We start from the raw sequence: 21,881 nt of genomic DNA, 5'->3' as shown, positions 1-21,881 counted from the left end.
ATGTGGCAATCTGTTCTTTAACGTGAACCTCTCTGTAGTTGTGTGCAACGCGCTCTTGTGTGTCAAGTTGGAGTTTGTCTTATTTTCCGTTAGAGAGAGAGAGAGAGAGAGAGAGAGAGAGAGAGAGAGAGAGAGAGAGAGAGAGAGAGAGACTAATATGCAATGTTGGAGTTTCATCTTTTTACTTTATTGTCACTGTCTTGTCTGAAATGAAGCTAATTCCTTCAGGAGGCTTCCGGGATTGCGTTTAGTTATTTTGAAGTAGAGTACCACAAGGAATTCCAGTCTCACCGTGTACGAATGTGCTGTGCTAAATTTGGTTAGTTTTTATTTATTAAGAATCTATGTTTGACTTAGTGGTTAACATTATACAGTGAATAATATTCAGGAAGGAGTAAGTTTCACCTTTTCTTTATTTCCATCACTTGTATATTATTTTGTGTTTTATTTTTATTACTTATTTTTAATTCCTTTTGTTTTGTATCACTGCTTCTTATGTTTTCTTGTTATTACTGCAAAGAAAATTATCATTCTGTGTTGAATTTTGTGAATAAAATTATGAAAGTGAGGCATTCAACGGTATTATTCAAGTCCTTGTTGGATCCTGAACCCTCACTTCTGAGCCTTGGACTGGCGTTCCTTATCTTTGAAAGCAGAGAGAATGATGTAAAAACAGTGTTGAATTCTCACTCGGGTCCTCAGTGTCATAAACGAAATAGTTTGGAATCTAGGGGGATCAAAAACTCCATCTCTGCAGACATTCGAGAAAGGTTTGATAGAGAGTTTGATTGACTGAAAGAAAATATAGTGTTTAAATAATGACTTATGTCTTGGGAATTGTGGGGTTCCTACCAAGCGTACTGTAGTGATTGTGCAAGTTGATTAGTAGATTAATTCTTCTAGTGCGTCACGGGGTGGTGCACCCTTGAACAATTCAAATTGAACCCTGGGAGCAGAAGCACGCAGAAATCTGACCTTAATTCATCTCCGCACAGTGAGATAGCATGCCTAACCGCCAAATTAAATACAATAACGAAACTAAAAATCTTCCTTAAATGTGACTACACCATTATGTAGCAATACATATATATACATATATATATATATATATATATATATATATATATATATATATATATATATATATATATATATTAAATTAGAAAAAGTACGAAGTTTCCTTATTCATGCTTTAACTGTATCACAGTCTACTCCTAATTGTATGCATCATCTCCCTAATATTGTGCACTGCCGAGAAATCTTGACCGCCTGGCTAAAATTTTTTTTTATAAAACCTCATTTATTGTAGATCCAGAAATGTAAAATTCTAATCTTGGTCTCAGTATCTGGAGACAAATTGCCTTTCTGTGTCACAGAAAGGCAATTTGTCGCCAGATACTGAGACCAAGATTAGGAATTTTACATTTCTGGATCTACAATAAATGAGGTTTTATAAGAAAAAAAATTGAGCCAGGCGGTTAAGATTTCTCGGCAGTGCACAATATTAGGGAGATGATGCATACATGAGCCAGATACCTCTTAGAATAGATCTACGGAAATAGATGGAAATGCTGTTTTGGGATACGATCTCCACCGAGACCCTTTAAAAATCCACATAATAAATAAGAATGAGGAATTTTCCGGTTCCCCGCCAGGCTTCGAACCATGGTCGGGAGGAGAAATGCGTTCGTTGTTCACGCTGAATCCTTCTTACTTTGCACAAATTTTGTGCCTGATCTCCTCAAAGGATGGCCAACAGAAAAGAGAGAGAAGAAAAGAAAAAGTGGCAAAAAAAAAAAGGCAGGATCCAAGGCTAAAGATAACGAATAAGTCGCCTCCTGAAAGGCGGAGGAACGTAAGAATCAAAGGACGTGCAATCGATGAAAGAATTCCAAAGCTCAGAGAAGACGCCACGGTTTTATTTGCCTCAGTTCTTGCTAATTGTGTTCATGTAAGTCTACTGAATATTCGGTACAATATGTACAGTTCATGTGCACTCTCTCCGTCACAAGTATACGCATACACACAATCCAGTACAACTGTGCACTCAAGCATACAAATGCATAAATGTACAGTCACTCAAAAATGTTTTGCAACATGTTCCAGAAGTTTTCGTTCACCTAACAGAAGGAATGTAATTTTCTTATTCGATTTTGGTTATTAATCATATGGTTAACAATATAAAAAAGAATGGTGAGTGAAAAATTCATATTACGAAAAATGACGAAACATTTTGAAAAATTTCACTTCAGATGATTGGGCAAAAGAGTCAAAGAAGAAACTATATTTTGAATCCAGATAAAAGCTTATTGACTAATAAAATAATACTGAATAACCATCAATGAAATTATATATAAATAAAGAAAGAAAGAATTCAACCATTATCGTTGTCAAAAACAAAAAATGAAAAAATCTCATAACGCCCTATGTTATCGTGTGACTCCACATTCGGGCAGGAAAAGTTTAAACTGTCTCGTCACTTGCACCGATAAGATGGGCAACAGACTAAGCCGCACCGCAATCATTAGCTTGCATAAGACTAATGTTTCTATCGTAGATATTGCTCGGCAGCTTAGCGTAAATAAAACAACCATGTATAGAGGGATACAACAACAGAGAGAACGAGGAAACATGATAAATTCATTGTAAAAACTGGAGGACAACACCACTGTTGCACTACTGTTAAGGATCATCATCGGATGATCACTGAAGGAGCTCCGCCTAACTCCCCCCTGACAACCGATGTTGCTATAAAGAGAGAACATTACGCTCTCCCTTCAAGTTGCTGCTCAAACCATCCGTAACAGGCTACAAGAGACCAAGATATTATTTCATCATACTCCTGCCAAGAAACACTTCATATCAGCGAAACACAAAGAATAAAGGCTAGGGTTTGCGTTATAATAAAATCCAGTGGCCGATGATTTCTGTATGAGTCATCTCTTGCGATGAGGAGAGACATTCTCCACTGATGAGCATGGTAGTCTTCTTCACTGCTGGCATCTAGCATTAACTAAATTAATGTTGAACTTCTAGCTAATTTTAATTCTTTAGAAACTTAGATAATAAGAAATACAAAAATAGGTGTTATATATTCAGTTAACTTCATAAGAGGCATCAAAATGATAGGCCTAAGTAGCAATGAAAGAAACGAGAACTTACACATGATAACGTGCTTTTTTTCCCATTTTTGTATGGGGTAAGCACGATGCCTTCTTTTGAAGGACTTTTTGATTTGGCTTTGGGGTAGACCTGTGGTCTCGATCGGCTGCCCTGCCTAACATTGCTTAGACCCCGGTAGCGTATGTTTCATGTATCATACCCGACCCAACGCCCTTTCTTTCTTCCCAGCAGCGAGAAGTTATTGCGCGGGTATGGCGAGAGTTCAAGACGTGTGAGATGTTTGTTATGTTTTTAGAAAGGTGTTGTAGTGGCTTTTTTTTTGTGTGTGTATTTAGTCTGTAACATCCATTTGCTTTTAAGCAAACCTATCCGTTGATTACATATATAATCCCGGGATGTCTACACGGAGCAAAGTGTCTGCCTCTCTGATCAGTCGGCTGCAGTTTGAACCCGCGCCACAGACCTCTACGAAGTCCAAGCTGCTGCTGTAACCGACTGAGCCATCGAGGCTCATATATATATATATATATATATATATATATATATATATATATATATATATATATATATATATATATATATATATATATATATATATATATATATATATATATATATATGTGTGTGTGTGTGTGTATGTATGTGTGTGTGCAATTATATTCAATGTATTACAAAAATAGACGTGAAATCTGTTAGTCTAGTTCAGTATATTTTATATTAAGTTTCACTAGTTCACAATATACATAGGATTAGTCATTCAAAAATTTAATTAATAATAATGTGAAGGAAATCTTTGCAAAAGTTGTATTTGTTGATGTTAATAAAACTAATAGTTCAACTTGTAACAGTCATAGGCCTATGTCTACAAAGTTCACACATATGAAGGAGATAAAACAACGATAGTGATGGCAGTTGGAGATGAAAATATTAAAACATAAGAACAGCAATGACCTCTGAAGTATTATAGTAACATCCTTTAATTAAGTAAAATATGACAGCAGTATGCAGTATCAGAAAAAGCCCTGTTTAAGGGAAACTGCAGGTAATTCCTCGGACCCACCACTAGTGTTCAGCTGTTTCACGCGCTTCCAACTGAGTTGCCAAATAGCGCCAGATGTCGCTATTATAAGCTGTTGTCCGAAAAGTTTTGAAGCATGTTGCAAAACTTTTTTGAGTGATTGTACATGCTCCCATAAGTGTATGGACGCGTGTGTTCCATGGTCCTCTATGTTACTGTCATTAGCATACCCAGTTATATCTGAGTTTTGAAACAATACTAAAAATACATTCTACCAAGGTGAACGAGTTACTTCCCGCTCTGCTGGGTAGAAATAAACAATCACAACAACTGCTGCCTCAGATTCAAGCACATGAATGTGACTTGTTTGTCATGGATTTCATCATGTTGTATGTCTAAGAGATTAAGTCCCCAAAATTGTGGTAAGATATGTTAATTTACTTATGTCTTTTTTGTACCTGTTTGATATGTTTTTATTTGTACCTTTGATATAGCCAATGGCATCCTACCAGTTTTGTATTACATGTGGATATACTAGCTTCGAAGGCATTAGCCTAAAAGTGTTTTTCTTTTGTTTCAGTTATACTCAATTAATGGCTCATGGTTTATATAATAAAGTAACTACAAAAGGACCATGGAATGTTATTGATACCCAATTTGAGAATTAACACTGAACGGGGCTAAAATCAACAAATAAATACAGAGCCACGTACTGTCCACCACAAGGACACTCTAAGGTGAATATCTTTCCTTCCGCTGGTTTTGAAAATATCCAGTAAATATCTCTGTTCAGAAATAGGAAAAGCTAGATGCACCGGGTTTCCATGGAGTCTAAATTTGATACATGAGAAAATCAGCGATGAAAGGTCACCTATAATGCATTAACTGGGCCCAGAACTCTTCTTTCCCTTACTCTAGGTATTCTGAGAACACTCGTGTCGAGATAACATTTTAACGCAATAGCTTTCCATTACTACCCTAATACTATTCTCCTGGCATTTTAATACATTTTTATCTATTTATTATTTAAATATTTATTAATCTATTAATTCATTTTTTTCTTTTTTAATAAATGAGATCTCTTCTTTCTGTATTTCCCTTTACCTCCTCTTACTTCTTCCTAATGAACACAATATTCTTTGAAAGCTTGAATTTCAAGTCAATGGCCCCGTTGGCTTGCTCCATATGAATAGGTTTCAGCTTCTGAATAATAATAATAATAATAATAATAATAATAATAATAATAATAATAATAATAATAATAATAATAATAATAATAATAATAATAATAATAATGTGGTAGCTTTAGGTATCAGCCATTTTCTACGTCACATGAGGGCTTTAATAGAAAGAAATAAAAAGTACCATAAAATGTGGTTAAGCTGCCTATCTGAAATGGATATCACACTGAAATGTACAGCTATGGGCACAGCAAATAAAATGACATTACTAGGAATTGGCCACCTCCGGTAGTGCCAAAATCAAGGCTGGACCGTCGACTAGAAAATGCTGAACATTTCACATGGTTTCCGATAGGGACACCTTCTCTTGAGTCTCATCTCTGGTATGATTAATTTTTCCATTTGTGGAGATACTCAAATTTTCCAAGAATGGAGAATTGGAGCTTCATTAATATCTTTGTAAGAGGCACGCAAAGAAATTTTTCATGGCTAATTTAAGTAGGCCAATGACGTTGTAACTGCAGACAAGTGACCAACAATACTTCGTCGACTAAAGCAACGTCATAGTGAGGTACTATAGTACCGTCGATGGGTAGAAGACTGTAATTACACCTGCAAGAAGGAGGGTGGGGCCTGGTTAAGAAGGTTGCTATTATTCCATGATTTGACACTTATTTCTTGAAACCTTAATTTTTGCAAGCGCACAAAAAGTGGGTATCATAGTCACTCCAACCGTTTCATCGTACGAGTGTATCTTTAGGGAGAGTCTGACAAAATTGGTTGGACAGAAATCTCATAGTTATACCTGGTACCAGGTAGTAAAGATTACTCAAGCAATCCAATTTAAGACCGGTCAGTCTCTAATACTGAAAGGGCATGATAAATGACCTTAAGTATACGGTCCGGGCTATTGCAATTAGCAATATGAGAGCCTACATTTTTTGCAGCTGGAGAGAACGACCTCTTTCGCAGAGCTGGATACTCCATTCTCCGAGTAAAGTTTTTTCGTAGCAGCATCCAACAAACCTACACACACGCACACATGCACACACAAACGTATATATATATATATATATATATATATATATATATATATATATATATATATATATATATATATATATACACACACACATATATATAATTCCATGTATGTGTTAACCGCCTGGTTCGAAGGGCAGTCTTTATACTGAAGTATCTGTTTTAAGAACAGAATTTTAGCAATCCTAAACATCTGAGAGGTAACATATCTCGTAAAGTCATGAAAGTTTTACCCTGGTTAGCAAATACAGTTGAAACCTGCTCAATTCTTCAGCCAAATAGCAATTGACATACTGGCAATCGCTCCTATGATCATGACAACTGCAATTACCAATGGCACAGCCCTTTAATTCAAAAAGAGAACTGAAAAATCCAAATACCCAAACTTGGAAGCCGTATTAAAGTCTTCCTAATCTTATCCTAAACCCCACTGACTTATCCAAACCTGTAACAGATCAGACAAAGTCCGTCCGATATACTAATTACCCACCCAAAAACAAAATCATACGTAACAAACCCTTATTCTGTAACTCTATATTCAAAGATATTGCGTCAGAGGCCAACTATGCATCATAATATTCTTACATAATAACACACGGGCCTAACCTCGCTACCAAATGGGCCCATGTCACAACGCACAGTCATGTGAATGCGAACCATTAACTCAAAACAACCAATTACTAACGCCAAACGCGAACAATGAAGTCCCTAACTGCAGATGCGATCTATCAACAACAACAAAAATAAATAAATAAAAAAGAAATTCATATATATCTAAGAAACTCTACGGTATTACAGCACATAATTTTAACTAAGTAATTCAACACATACGAGAAAAAACTGAACTCGGACAATTAAAGATTTGTATAACTCTAAGGACTAACGTCCTCCCTAGTTAAAAAAAAAATTACTTCAAGTTACGCCCATTTAAAACCCATTAAAAAAAGACAGAAAAAAAGAAAACGAAATGATCATAACTACATCACATCCCAGGAATTAGCCCATACGATTCCTTTGCTTCCACAACACGAAAAGGACCTTCAAATTTAGGACCCAGCTTATAGTTCAACTGATTCCTGACATTCATCTTCACATAAACCCTATCTCCAACAGCCGCTTTAATTCTATCTGGCTTTGCATTGCTCCTATCTACCATGTTTCGCGTTTTCATCTCAAGATCCTTAGCAAGGTGCGCATATCTCTCTTTCACGGTACCTACAAGCGACTTGGCCGTATCGTCACCCGACTGACTGGGCAACAAATCGAACGCACCCCGCGCTGGGTTACCAAACATTGCAGCGCTTCATTGGGAGACATTCCAACGGTATCGCTCCACATAGTATTAATACTATGTTGGACGTGTGGAAGATACCGATCCCAATTTGGATCATTACTTCCCACAGTCGTCCGAAGAGCTTCAATGACTTTCCTATTTGCTCGTTCACAAAGGCCATTCGCTTCTGGTCTATATGGGATAATAGTGACTTTCTTAATACCCACTACATCCGCAAGACATCGCAAAGTCCGATTCACAAATTCCCGCCCATTATCTGTAATCAGAACCTCTGGTGCCCCGTGCCGGCAAATATACCCATTAAAGAATGCGACTGCCACCTCTTCCGCTGTTTTATGCTTCAACGGGAAAATCTCTACGAACCTAGTTAATTCGTCAACAACCACCAATAGGTGCCTATGGCCATAGCTAGATTCACAGAAATTGCTCAAAATGTCCATGTGGACTCTTGCTGTGGGTCTGGTAGGAATCGGGAATGAAGCCAGTTTACAAGAAATGACTCTTGATGGCTTACAGGCATTACAAACTGAACAACTCACAAAGTCTTCTACCGAACTAAGCATATTCTTCCAAAAGAATTGTCCCCGTACATTTTGATATGTTTTCTCAACCCCCAAATGCGGACTGCCAGACCTACTGTGAACAATGTCTAACACCATAGGTACATTATTTCTCATTCTGTATTTAATCTTCCTAACTAACAAATTACCCTCTAATTCAAGCCCTGCAAAAGGCAACTTATAACGCTTCCTAACTAATTCCCCTTTAAGAAACGCCTTTGCGTCTCTCAGAATTTCATCTTCATCTTGCTTCGCTTCTACTAAACTAATGTCCCAATCTATGCTATCTTCCGATACGTAACATACACGAGTACCTTCCTCGTCAGAAAAACTTCTACTAAGGACGTCTGCTACAACATTCTGTCTACCCTCTATACACTTTAGCTTAGCATCAAAATCCCTGATTGTCAAATACCGCCAGGCTCTTTTTGGAGAGAGATCCGGTTTATTAAAAAGACCCAACAAAGGCTTATGATCCGTCAGAATTGGAAATCAAAATCAAAATCACCCCAAAACATTGATTCTTAAATCAAAATCAAAATCAATCAAAATCACGAAAATCAACTGTAAATATAAATGATTTTCAAAATCACTTTAAAAATCACCTAAAAATATTACTGTGCAACTGCAACATATAGGCATTAGGTTGTAAAAACAGACACTTTCTGTTTATAAGTATATTCCAAACCAAAAAACCAAAACCATAAACCAAAAAACAAAAATAAAATAAGAAATAAAAAACAACCCTCCCCCCCCCAAAAAAAAAGAGCTAAAAGGGGGGTATGTTCTAAAATTCATTTCGTTTTCCATTCGCCTTTAATAAAACAAGCTGTTCGAATTTTGCATCTAGAGATCAGTCGAAAGGTTGAAGAAGTAACTAGGGAAAATGAAAACGTTTTAAGGCTTAAGAAAGAGAGGTTACAGAAGGATCACCTGATAATTGAATTAAAAAAGAAGGTAGAGGGGCTGACAGGAGAAGGACTGAAGAGGGAACAAAACATGAGAGACCTGGAACGCCTCAATCAAGAAAAGGAAAGACAAATATGTTCAGTGTCCGCAGAAATGCGAAAACTGAGAAACGAAATGACGGAAAAGGCGAAGGAAACAGAAGTGCAAATAAAGGAGGAGGAGGAGAAAGACCAAAGGCTAATTATTTTGGAAAACACGGTCGTAGTTCTGCAGATGGAGAAGGAGACTTTGCATCGAGATCTACAGCAAACGGAAATTAGCAGAAGAGAAATGCACGTCACAATAAACAAGCTAAACGTGAACTTGGAGAAACTCCGACAAGAGAATGGTAGGAAGCAGAATCACATTGAAAGTCTGAACAGGCAAAACGAGAACAAGAACTTGAAGATCAACGATTTGGAAGACGAGTTACAAGTCCTTACCACTCAGAAACAGATGGCCCATGAAAATTTGGAACAGCTCGACCGATGTACAATAGAAATTGCAGAGAAAAAGGAAGAACTGGAAAAGCTTAAAGAACAGAACTTGCAGAAGGATAGAGAGATCCTCCGACTGCAAAATGAGTGCACCCAGAAACAAAAGGAAGTCATATGTTTGTTAAAACACGTTAACCGCCATAAGGCAATTCATCAATTTCTCCCTGCCGCCATAACTACAATGTCCTATCCTTCTCAGTACGTTTGTCACAGCGAACAGGGGAACACGTTGTTTATCTGCAAGATAGTGGAGAAGGGTAAGAGAGTGTAAAAACCTTGAGACACATGTGGTTCATAAGGCAACATGTATACATTTTTTCTTTTCTCCGACGCCAAATGCGCCATCGGTGGATCATAGATAAATTGGTCACCGATGGTTCAATTGGCGATGCTTGTCAAATGCCGTTCATTCCTCAGTCTCATTGTACACCGATGGTTCACGCTATATATATAAAATGTGATTTGTATCTCTCTCTCTCTCTCTCTGTGATATTTGGATTACTTCTCTCATTTAGGCCTACAAGTGATTTACATTCACATGAGATCATGATCTATAGAAACCTAAATACGTATATTATTCTTTGATTTATTTTATTTTTTATCTTTATTTATTTACTATTCTTTTCTTTGCAATGATTATTCACTAAAGTATACAGACACTGTTTCTTATAAAACAAAATGTCATTTGTCTTTGCGTTGTAATATACTGTGTATATATATATATATATATATATATATATATATATATATATATATACTGTATATATATATATATATATATATATATATATATATATATATATATATATATATATATATATATATATATATATATATATATATATATATATTTCTTCTTTAGGAACGCAATGGATGCTAGTAGCTTTTATGGGTATGCAGAACCACCGTCAGATGATGATGATGATGATTACAGCAATGATGAAATTTCAAATTCTCCCTAAGTGACTCTGATCCAAATTTCGATGATGAAGAAAGTAGCAGCTACAGCGAATCAGAAGATGATGGTACAGGAGATGACAGCATTTTGCCAGCAACGGATGATGATGGTACAGAGGATGAAAATATATTGCCTTCAACATCTAATGTGACAGATATTCAACAACAATTATCTCAAGCAAATGGAAACTCTGACTGGCAGGATACCGTTGCTCTCCCTAGAAACTTCCTATGTACAGCTAGAGAAGAGAAACATTACACTTTGCCATCTACTTCAGACGGAGAAGTTCTTCCACTTGATGTGTATAAATTATTTGTTACTGATGAGATCTTTGATTTGATAGTAATTGAAACTAATAGATTTTATGATACTACTGCAGCAATGAAGCCTATTACTAGGCACTCTAAGATGAAAGCTTGGAAACCAGTAACCAAACAAGACATTGAAAAGTTCTTTGGTATCTTTATTCTCATGGGTCTGAATAAGCAGCCAACTTTTGAGAGCTACTGGGTAGTAGGAGCAAAATGTATGGAGTTGATCTTATAAAGACAACCATGGCTAGGAATAAATTTGAGCTGATCCTACGATTTATACACTTTGCAGATAATAGTCGCTCAGATGGAAGTGATAGACTTTTCAAACTGCGGCCACTGATTCAGCTTTTGTCAAGAAACTTTAAAAAATTCACACCTGGTGAGAAGGTTGTAATAGATGAAAGTATGGTTTTATTTAGAGGTCGAACAATATTACGGCAATATAATCCAAGTAAAAGTCACAAATATGGATTGAAAGTCTATAAATTGTGCTCAGTGGATGGATATACTTGGGAATTCATGATTTACAAAGGGAAAGGTGATAATGCTCCAGGAATAGAGCATGCAGAGTATATAACTCGGGCACTAATGGATGGACTTCTTAGTGAAGGTAGAACACTTTATATAGACAATTTCTATTCTTCAGTGCCATTGTCTAGGTACCTTTTAGGAAAATCAACTTATGTCTGTGGAACACTGAGAGTGAACAGAAAGTATGTTCCAAAATCTGTGACACGCAAAAAACTGAAAAAAGGTGAAGTAGCAGCACAGCAGAATTCTGAAGGCATAAAAGTTATAAAGTGGAAGGATCAACGTGATGTTCTTATGCTAACAACTGTCCCTGAATATACCAAAGAATTAGTCAAAACTGGTAAAATAAAACGTGGTGTAGAGAGAGAAAAGCCGCAATGTATCTTGGATTATAATGCAGCCAAAAAAGGAGTGGACTACTCTGACCAGATGGCCTCATATTACTCACCCCTCAGAAAAGTTAAGAAGTGGTACAAGAAAGCAGCTTTTGAGCTTCTTCTTGGGACAGCTATAGTAAATTCATATATTCTCTTCAACAAGTTTCACACAAACAAACCAATTTCAATAAAGAAATTTAGAGAATCTGTAGTACTGTCACTTTTGACAGGTAAACCAACTGAAGACATAAAGATTGGAAAGGATTTTTCACCCATTGGGGGGAAAAGGTCACTTCATGTTTTAGTTGAGTTAGATGGAAAATGTAGAGATGTGAGAAAAAGATGCAGAGGTTGCTATGAGTTACTTAGTAAGAATGAAGGAAGCCAAATCGCAGCACGCAAAGCAAGAAGAGTAAAGACAGTGTGTGGTCAATGTGAAGGCAAGCCTCATTTATGCCCATCATGCTTTGAAAGACTTCATTCAAAGGAGTACTAATGTTTCTTTGGTGCATATGAAATGCTATATATATCTATATACTGAAAAGTTTCAGATATGGAGCTTTTGCATAATTTTTTTATGTGAATGTGCTATCATGAAAAATGCCTATTATTTTTTCCATTATAATTAAAAGAATTGCTTTTATTTTTTTCACTTTTATAAAATTCAATTAATAAACTTTGATTTGCATGCAGACTATGGTATTTATAACCCTTTTTACTAATTTATCTAAATAAAAATGAAAAAAGTAAAAAAATCAAAATTGAACCACTGGTGGTACATGTGGCGTTTATGTCTTATTCACAATGTACCACCGGTGGTTCACATGGCGGTTAACGTGTTAAAGAATCTAAGACTGTTGTAGCAGAAAAACCGAGGGCCAATGGAAAGCTGAACGAAATGACGAGGAGAGTTCAGCTAGAATTCGAACTGGCTGAGGCGAAGGAAGAACTAGAGACGATGGAGTTCGAAAAGATGGAGACGACCTTGGAACTCGAACGACTCCAAGAAGAGACCTTGGCCAAGGGTACGAAGATCAGATCCTTGGAAACGAAAGTCAAAATTCTTAAAGGAGAAAAAACAAGTAAAGAAATGAAGGGCAACAATCTGATACGTAAGAAAAAGGAAGCGTGCAGAAGAGAGAAGAATAAGATTAAAATGGTGCCTCAAGAACAGCCTACATCAGAGAGGAAAGCTGAGGAAAAAAAGGCTCTGGATAAAACTCGATGTCTCAGGAAGCCCCACATCAATTGCAAAGCCCTCTACCGACAAATGGACAGCATCGAGGAAGAATTCGCCAAATAATGGCATTGCAACGACCTTCAACTGGCACCAAGAGGCACTCAAAAGACCCGACTAAAACTCCATCAAATACGAAGCCCCTAAATAGAAAGAAAACGCATCAGAAAATGAAGCTGGAATCTGCAGCCAAACTACGAACACTGGAGCGAGATTCTGAAATGGTTTGGAGGCTGTACAAGATCAACGCCGTCACGTGAATGGCGCGTAAAGATGATTCTGCTTTCAGATGAAAACTGGTGGTTTGCTTGCCGAAGAAAGAAGCCACGATATCTACGATGCTGGGAACAGGAATGAGCTGAGTTTTGTGATGGAAATCAATCCTGGATATGGTTGTGGAAGCACCTCTGCGCGATGGAGACACCACAGCGGCTGGTGGGGCTGGCGGCTAGTGCCCGGAGACAGGATTGTTGTGCACCCCCTCCTCTGCCACGTGATACCCTTGGGAATGGGGTATCAATGCCCAATCACATATGCGTGGAAGGCAACCACTGGCGCGGTGTAAGAACCCGTAAGTTTCATGCCTACTTCATATGTGAACTGGGTTATGCATTGCATATTGGATCCCATACTTGCATATACTGCAGAGGCAACCTCTGGAGCGGCGTAAAAACCCGTAAGTTTCATGCCTTTTATATATGCAAAATATGGGTTTTATGCAATGCATACTGGATCAAATCCTTGCATATACTCTAGTGGCAACCTCTGGCGCGGCGTAAAAACCCGCAAGTTCAATGCCATTTATATATGCAAAGCGTTTGATCCCAGTGTGGCCTTAGGGGCACTAAGTTCTTAGTCGAAGGGCATCGTCAGGAGTCGCTGTACTTAGAAGTCGTGCAATATTTGGAGATTGTAAGCTTCCTGTCCATAGCGAAGGAATGATTGGATTGCGGATTTCATCAAGGAATCAGACGTTTCCAACAACGAGCAGAATGATCTGGAGGCGTTACAAGATATATAGGGTCATAACACTGAGGATTTCATCTATCTTGGCTAGTTGATGGAGCTGAGAATGGGGAAGGGTCCACCCCTGGTAAAAATAAACCCCCATTCGATGACGCTCTGTTAGCAATGATGCCCAAGGGTGAGATCACTTGTGGTCGTCAAAGGCCCCATATTATATATATATATATATATATATATATATATATATATATATATATATATATATATATATATAATATATATATATATATATATATATATATATATATATATATATATATATATATATATATATATATATATATATATATATATATATATATATATATATATATATATATAAATATAATATATATATATATATATATATATATATATATATATATAATATATATATATATATATATATATATATATATATATATATATATATATATATATATATATATATATATATATATATATATAATATATTATCCCTTCTGAGTGAATAAGATAGAAATAATCAACGCACAATCATGTGTGGAACAGAAATGAATTTCTGACTCACATTAGGATCGAACCCAGGTAATTCCTTGGGTGCAGTCGCCTTCAGGTTCCAACTTCTTTTATGACTTGTATGGCCTAGTGGGCAGCGCCCTTGCCTTTCAATTGAAAGACCTGGGTTCGATCCTGATGTGAGTCAGAAATTTATTTCTGTTCCACACGTGACTGTGTGTTCATTATTTCTATCTTATACACTCAGAAGGGATAATTCGAATGAAATGATGTCAATTGGGTCATTGCTGAGTCGGGAAGTTGGGGAAAACACGCTGGTGTATGTATGTATATATATATATATTTATATATATATATATATATATATATATATATATATATATATATATATATATATATATATATATATATATATATATATATATATATATATATATATTTATATATATATTTATATATATGTGTGTGTGTTTTCTCGTATGTTATTTACAGTGTAGTTTTTAAAATGTTTCTACCTACTGTATGTGAATATTCCTTTAAATTGCTTCAGTCTTTAACGTCCATTGTGAATGCCATGTTCTTGTTATTTATCTTATTTAGCGGTCTGGCTAGTGCAGTTAGTGACGTGTTGGCCTCGTAATCTCGGGGACCAGCGTTCGCTCCCCATCAAGGAGCGGATAGTAACACTGTCTACCGGATGGTTACTGTCATGAGTGACGACATGGTGCAGGGTTGGGGTTACCTGGCTGACATCCATCCGAGAGGCAACAGCCTGTGGGAGGACTGATACCAACAACTTTATCTCTTTCATATTAACTTGTATCTCACTTTCCAGTTAGTTCATAGATGATGTTGATGTTCTACTTTACTAACTTGTTATGATCATATACTTCGATATATATATATATATATATATATATATATATATATATATATATATATATATATATATGTATATATGTATTAAACCCTAAACGAGGACAATGAAGGAATAACTGTGACTTATCAGATATCATTATCTACAAAATGTTGAGCTAATAAATTACTTTCTAAAGTTTGATAAGTCATTTTGTCCGTCTCTACTCTCGTCAGTTAAGAAAAGTTGCAAATCCTCTGAAGACCGAATCTTGACATTTTCATTACCCTAAGAAAAAAAAAAAAAAAGTCGTTCCGTATGGTTTTCCCTCACCTAATACGTCTCACCTATCACGTACAACTGCTGAGTGTACGCGATATAATGCATTTTGTAAAGCTCAAGATGTACTGGGGATTTTTTTCACGATGGGCTAGTCCGATGATAAACATCATGGATGGAGAGAACTGACCTGTTGGTAGGAATGAAAGGTGTGAAAAATAATTGATTGGACTTTCTTTTCTTTTTATAACCCCCAATTCAAGACTCGGAGTTATAATTCTCTCTCTCTCTAAACTGTGCAAGCCTATCAACATACAATTCTTATCAGATTCCAGTAGGAGACATACACCAGCGTTTTGCTACGTTTTTGGATTTCTGTACCCTTGAGGCTGACCTTACATGCAAGCTCAACCATTGCATATGAAGTCACAAACAAACACGCATGCATATCTGATGATGTCTATAAGGAAATATGTATTCCTTTTCATGTTTTCTTCTAATCAGTGTTGGAGGTTGCTTCAAGGCTCTCGGATTACATTACTCATCAGGCCTTCTTTAGTAATTCTAACTTATAATTGAACTTCTTAATAACAAAAGGTAATTCATCTTCGGTCCCACAACAGCCACTGAACGCGCAACTGTAAGTAACGACTGAATGTATACCATTATAGCCAAGGCCAGCGAGTCTGAAGGTTTTATTATCGTGCCGCATTTCGACTGGTACGTTTCCATGGCACGATAATGAAACCTTCAGACTCAATGGCCGCGGCTTTGGTGGCAGTGAGTGAACATGAGGTTCCCTACTGTAATAGCACCGTACCATTCTAGAACTAGGCATTGTCGGAATCTTGAACGTTGCATGATAGTTATAATGGTAAGCCACAAATCTGAAGAAGCAGTCGACAATTGGAAGAGCTCACTAACTATAACCATGTGAGTAATTCTTCCAAGCAACCTGACACTCGTCAAGGAAGCAGAAAGGAAGAAAGATCAAAGGAAGTAATTAAATATCAGAATTTTATTACGCTTGGACTCATCCCTCATTCTGACATCAAAGATAACCGTTAAAGTTCAAAACACATCTTTCATTCCTTGGCTTCATAAATACAGCATTCCTATCTTTAATAAGAACGCAATTACTGTCCCGCCAAAAGAAAATGTCCGGGAATCTCTAAATATTTATCACAAGCCTTGCTAAGTTTTCAATCTAAAAATCGAATTAACTTCATTTGAGAAAGAACGCTACACTTGGTTTTTAGCTTATTAGGACTCTGTGGGTATCATCCTACCATTAACTGAGACAAAGATAAATAATTTCGGGTTTAATGTCGGCAAACGATACTTTGTCACTTTAATGGAAGCATTCAAATCCGAGAGGGTCATTACTCAACTGCTCATTCATGGTTCTTGCGAGGAGATCAAATGACTGTATCAGAGGGATATCCCTTCTAAAAAATATTCTTACCGAACAGTCTTTCGTTCATGTTCTAGTCTACCTGATATTATAATTGCAGGTTTTGGATGTTATTACTTGCTTGCTCTTGCTCTGCTACACCTTTTGAGTAGGCCTGGAATTTTCGATATTTTATGATGTTATAAGTCCTCGTTCATTTCATAGCCTGTTCTATCCAAATAAAAAAAATTTAGCTTGCGTTTGCTTTTGTGTTCTACTGCATCTGTCTTCCATACCAAACTACCATACGCTGGACAGGAATTCAGCTGTCTGCTCATTCTGCAGACACGTATGAAAACTAAAAGTTCAACATACCCGTCGGTGGAGCAAGCATCTTTAGCCATTTTGGCTGCCTAAAAGATCTTGAACGTATCGTCAACATGCAGTTTGAAACGCAGTCGTTAAAAACAAACATGCAGATAAACAAAAGATCTTAACGCAACCCTTTTTCTTTGCAAAACCAATCGTGCCTGAGTAATGAGCACTTACAAAACCAAACACAGTCAATGTACGTTTGCTTCAGAGACTCATACTGCATTCTGATTATTCTTTTGGTTTTTTTTTTTTTTGCATTGTTCAATATATTAGGAAATCTTTGTATGCTATCTTCACTTTTTTTTTTAGAAGGGGCTTATTGACCCAAAAGTCCTAAGAACCACGCATCTTGACCAAGTATTCAAGGCATTCCAACTCGACTCCAAAGATGAAGCCGCTGACCCAGAATGAACTAACGTAGGATAAGCAACCCTCACGTTATCTTGTTAAGGCAGTGTAACCCAGAAAACAACCCTGACACAGTCTTAGCAACATTGCGTAATCCTAAAAGCTGCACTGACTAAGGCACTGCAGTTCACGATGCAATGCTTGCAATCGACGTAGAATCCATTTACATCTTTTGAGGGTCTTCGCCTCCGTCGAGACATGAATGCTAAATTAGCAGGTGGTTGTAGTTTCAATCAGCTATTTCTCTTATCAACTAATCATCGCGTTAAGGTGGCTACTTCCATCAGTAATCTACATGGTAATAAGAGAATGGTTGAAAATTACTTTCAGTTGAAAAGAGATACGTTTATCTAACGAACTGACTAAAATAGTTTGGATTCATGAAGAAAAATCAAACACAGGACCGCAATGGTGATTTTTATACAGAGGGACATCGAAACAGATCAGTTCGGGGAACGCCTGAATTACTAACTTTGGCGGCCACTGCCTATTTCCGAACCGCACTTTTGGAAACTCGGGAAAACGATGAAATTTTGAACAAGTATCCCCTCAAGGTGGAAGAAGAGTAAGGTGAGTTCGTGAGAGAACGAGTTTTGCGTTTTCCTGCGCAGTGACGTCACTTGGAACCCAGCTGAGTAAGTGGCAAGAGGTTCACTGACTCATACTGTTTTGGAGGGAATTCGTCCATCTTTTAACATTTCAATCAGCTGATAAGATATAACAAAGATGGTGGTATGTGCTGTGTTTGGTTGCGATAATCATGATCGCCATCGCCAAGAAAAAGGCATTTCATTTTGCAAAACTTGGGTTAATCTGTGCAAAAGAAAAGATGGTTTCAACGTGAAGAATGCAAGAATATGCTCCATTCATTTTGTCCCTGGTAATATTGGAGAAAGCCATAGACATATACTTTTAGATTATCATTCTAAAAATACACACATATTGAAAGATACTGCCGTGCATACTCAACAAAGGATATAACTCCAGGTGTATATTGTTTTTTTGCTATATCAATAGAAGAGTATTTTAGTTGGCTTAGCCTATTTTGGAATTAAAATTATGTAAGAGAGAGAGAGAGAGAGAGAGAGAGAGAGAGAGAGAGAGAGAGAGAGAGAGAGAGAGAGAGAGAGAGACCCAATTCAATATTTCTCATATGAAAATGGTTTGGTTTATTATCAGCTGACTTTGAATACAAATATTTTGATTAATCTATTTATAAGGCATGTTTATAAAGCTTACAATTTAGATCTTTGTATGACTTCTTTTTGTATAATTATTTTATTTTATAAGCCTATATCTATGCAACACTTTTGCTTGATGATTGACATAATTTTCATGAAAGTGATTTTGCTTAAGCCTATTATCAACTCTCTCATATTGTTTGTAAACTCTTTGTTGCTATTAGGCCCATTGCTATAAACTAGAATACCTAGGCTTACAGCATATAAGCGCATAGGTCTAGCCTAGATTTTTTTATGGGACAAGGAAAATTTATGACAAGATTCTCTCTCTCTCTCTCTCTCTCTCTCTCTCTCTCTCTCTCTCTCTGTGTGTATTTTTGTCACTTCGTGGGTTAATAGTACATTACTAAAGCTAGATTCCTCCTCCTGAAGAACTCGCTTGAAAGGCCTCCCTGAACTTGGCTATTAAAGAAAGATTTTTTTTTTTTTTGTAGACAATTATAGGAGTCCTTTTAGGGGAGCCCTTCAGGCAGATATATGTAGGTAAAGTGAATTAACTATAGTAAGTGGGCCTAATATTATGGCCAAAACCCTTCATGATTTTCAGTAGGCATATATAAAATTATATATCGATATAGGCCTAGGTTTTTATTAGGTTAAGTAAAACTCACGGCAGAATTCTCTCTCTCTCTCTCTGTCTCTCTTCTTATTCTTACTCAAGTAATATATTATTTTATCTTGGTCGTATTTCATTTACAGTAGGCTATACGACTATATATTTTCTTCTGTAAAGGGAAATATAATTTTATTATATTATAACTACTTAATAATGAACTAATTGAACTATAAAACAACGCAATAGTGCCCTATGGCTAGAAATGCATTGCAGTAATATTTGACCGTGAGTAGTTCTGGGTTCCGTTTGACGCCACTGACTCGTCTCGAGCTGCGCGTGATTCCACCTGTTCTTCTTCCACCTTGTATCCCCTCACCTATGGCTCGGCCACGTTTGATAAAGGACGATAAAGGGGGTTGCAAGCAAAATCGAACTATCCTTTTCTCTGAAGATGAAGGTGCGTGCTGACAGAGCCTCAAGACTGAGGTGAATGCACCATACCAACATCAATAACTAGTTCTAAGAATCAAAATCTTTCTACCGAATTTATTATCGTAAGAAAAGTTTCAGAGAAAGTGCCCCAGACGAAAAAAGGGAGAGAACCGAGGGAAGGTAAGATATGTATGAAAATGAATCTACAAGAATAGATATATTTAGCAAAAAGTTTATTTCGGCAGATTCAAGACCTTTCCTTTCACTCGCGTTCAACATCCACGCTTCACTTCCCACACACAAACACACAAACACACACACACACACACACACATACACACACACATATACACACACACATACATACATATACATACATATATAATATATATATATATATATATATATATATATATATATATATATATATATATATATATATATATATATATATATATATATATATATATATATATGTGTGTGTGTGTGTGTGTGTGTGTGTGTGTGCGTGCGTGTGTGTGTGTTTCAATCTACTGCTCAGCCTCTTGGAAATGCCTTGAAAAACTTAAACAGTGTTCATTAATCCTGTTTAGATAAATTACTTCGAATAAAAGTTAAAACTTTCGTAACCAAATTGGACTACTGTTTACAGAATATCCACCAACACCGTGACCATCATCATCCTAATGGCCATCGCTGCTGTAAACCTGAAAATATCACGGCTGCAGTACAACTACTTCCCTCGTCACGCCCCACTCACTATCACTGCTATCACGAGCATCATTATCAACAATAAATTTAAGCTTAAAAGTGCTACTCTGCGTGAGCACTATTAAAATGGCTGTCATTAGCATGCTACTTTCATCGTCTTCATAATCTAAAATCTAAATGATGAAAAATACTTTTCGGCTGCAGTTCATTTCCACTCATCACCATTACCATTCCTACTGTCATTGTTATCATGACCCTCAATAAAATCATGACAAGTGCTCTGAACTCTAAATCTCCAAACAACATGGCGGATGTGCGTCTGGGTATTTCAAGATATTCTTTTCCTCTTGACACTAACCTCAACTCCAAACCGAGAATTTTTCCGCTCTATGTTCACACTTACGGGCTGTCAAAGCGCCCCCCCCCAAAAAAAAAAGAAACCAGCAAACGTATTCAAAGGGATATTCCAGTTTTCGTGTTAAGAGATGGTTTTCAGAATGGGCAGCGCTATACCCGATGACTGACAGAGAGAGAGAGAGAGAGAGAGAGAGAGAGAGAGAGAGAGAGAGAGAGAGAGAGAGAGAGAGAAACTCATTCCCCAAAACACAATATAGTCATTCTTTCTTTTCTGAAAGGAATGCCAGTTCCGTAAAATCATCCTTTCTGGTTTCCCATCAGCGACTCCAGAATATAAAGATTTTGTTTTGTTTTTACATATATAAAAATGGACCTTTAGAATAGAATAAAAAATATTTTCAGTCTTCGCCAAAAAATTTTACATGATATAAAAAGCATATCCATACGAATATAAATACAAACTAATGTATGCCTAGACCAGAATAATTTTTTCTATGGTTGTCAAGAAATTCAGATCAAAGCCAAAATTTATCTTTGGATACTGGTACCAGGTGCAGTACCATGAAAAGATACTTCTTCCAGTTGGACAAAATCCTGATGTAAAACGATGAAGAACACCAAAAAAAATTACAATAATCTGATGCTATTAAGATCACTAAACCAATCTTACTTTATGAATCTTTCCAAGAGC

General features: G+C 36.6%; 1 protein-coding gene and 1 long non-coding RNA gene across 2 annotated transcripts; both read left to right on the top strand.

Moving 5' to 3' along the window:
* Positions 1 to 4,210: 4,210 nt before the first annotated feature.
* On the top strand, positions 4,211 to 4,839 carry LOC136847036 (uncharacterized). Its single transcript, XR_010855597.1, has 2 exons — positions 4,211 to 4,563; positions 4,722 to 4,839. It is a non-coding gene; the product is annotated as an uncharacterized lncRNA (long non-coding RNA).
* A 6,335-nt stretch (positions 4,840 to 11,174) lies between these two features.
* LOC136846960 (piggyBac transposable element-derived protein 4-like) lies at positions 11,175 to 12,338 on the top strand. The gene has a single exon (XM_067118214.1). It carries the CDS (start codon positions 11,175 to 11,177, stop codon positions 12,336 to 12,338), a length of 1,164 nt encoding a protein of 387 aa, XP_066974315.1.
* The last annotated feature ends 9,543 nt before the right edge of the window (positions 12,339 to 21,881 follow it).

Source organism: Macrobrachium rosenbergii, chromosome 16, assembly GCF_040412425.1.
Source record: "Macrobrachium rosenbergii isolate ZJJX-2024 chromosome 16, ASM4041242v1, whole genome shotgun sequence".
In the NCBI taxonomy this organism is placed as follows: domain Eukaryota; kingdom Metazoa; phylum Arthropoda; class Malacostraca; order Decapoda; family Palaemonidae; genus Macrobrachium; species Macrobrachium rosenbergii.
Note: the sequence above shows the minus strand (reverse complement) of the source record. Positions and strands in the feature narration are given on the sequence as shown.

What these genes read in the sequence shown, in the direction of transcription:
- LOC136846960 (XM_067118214.1), top strand. Translation starts at nt 11,175, where the DNA reads ATGGCTAGGAATAAATTTGAGCTGATCCTACGATTTATACACTTTGCA.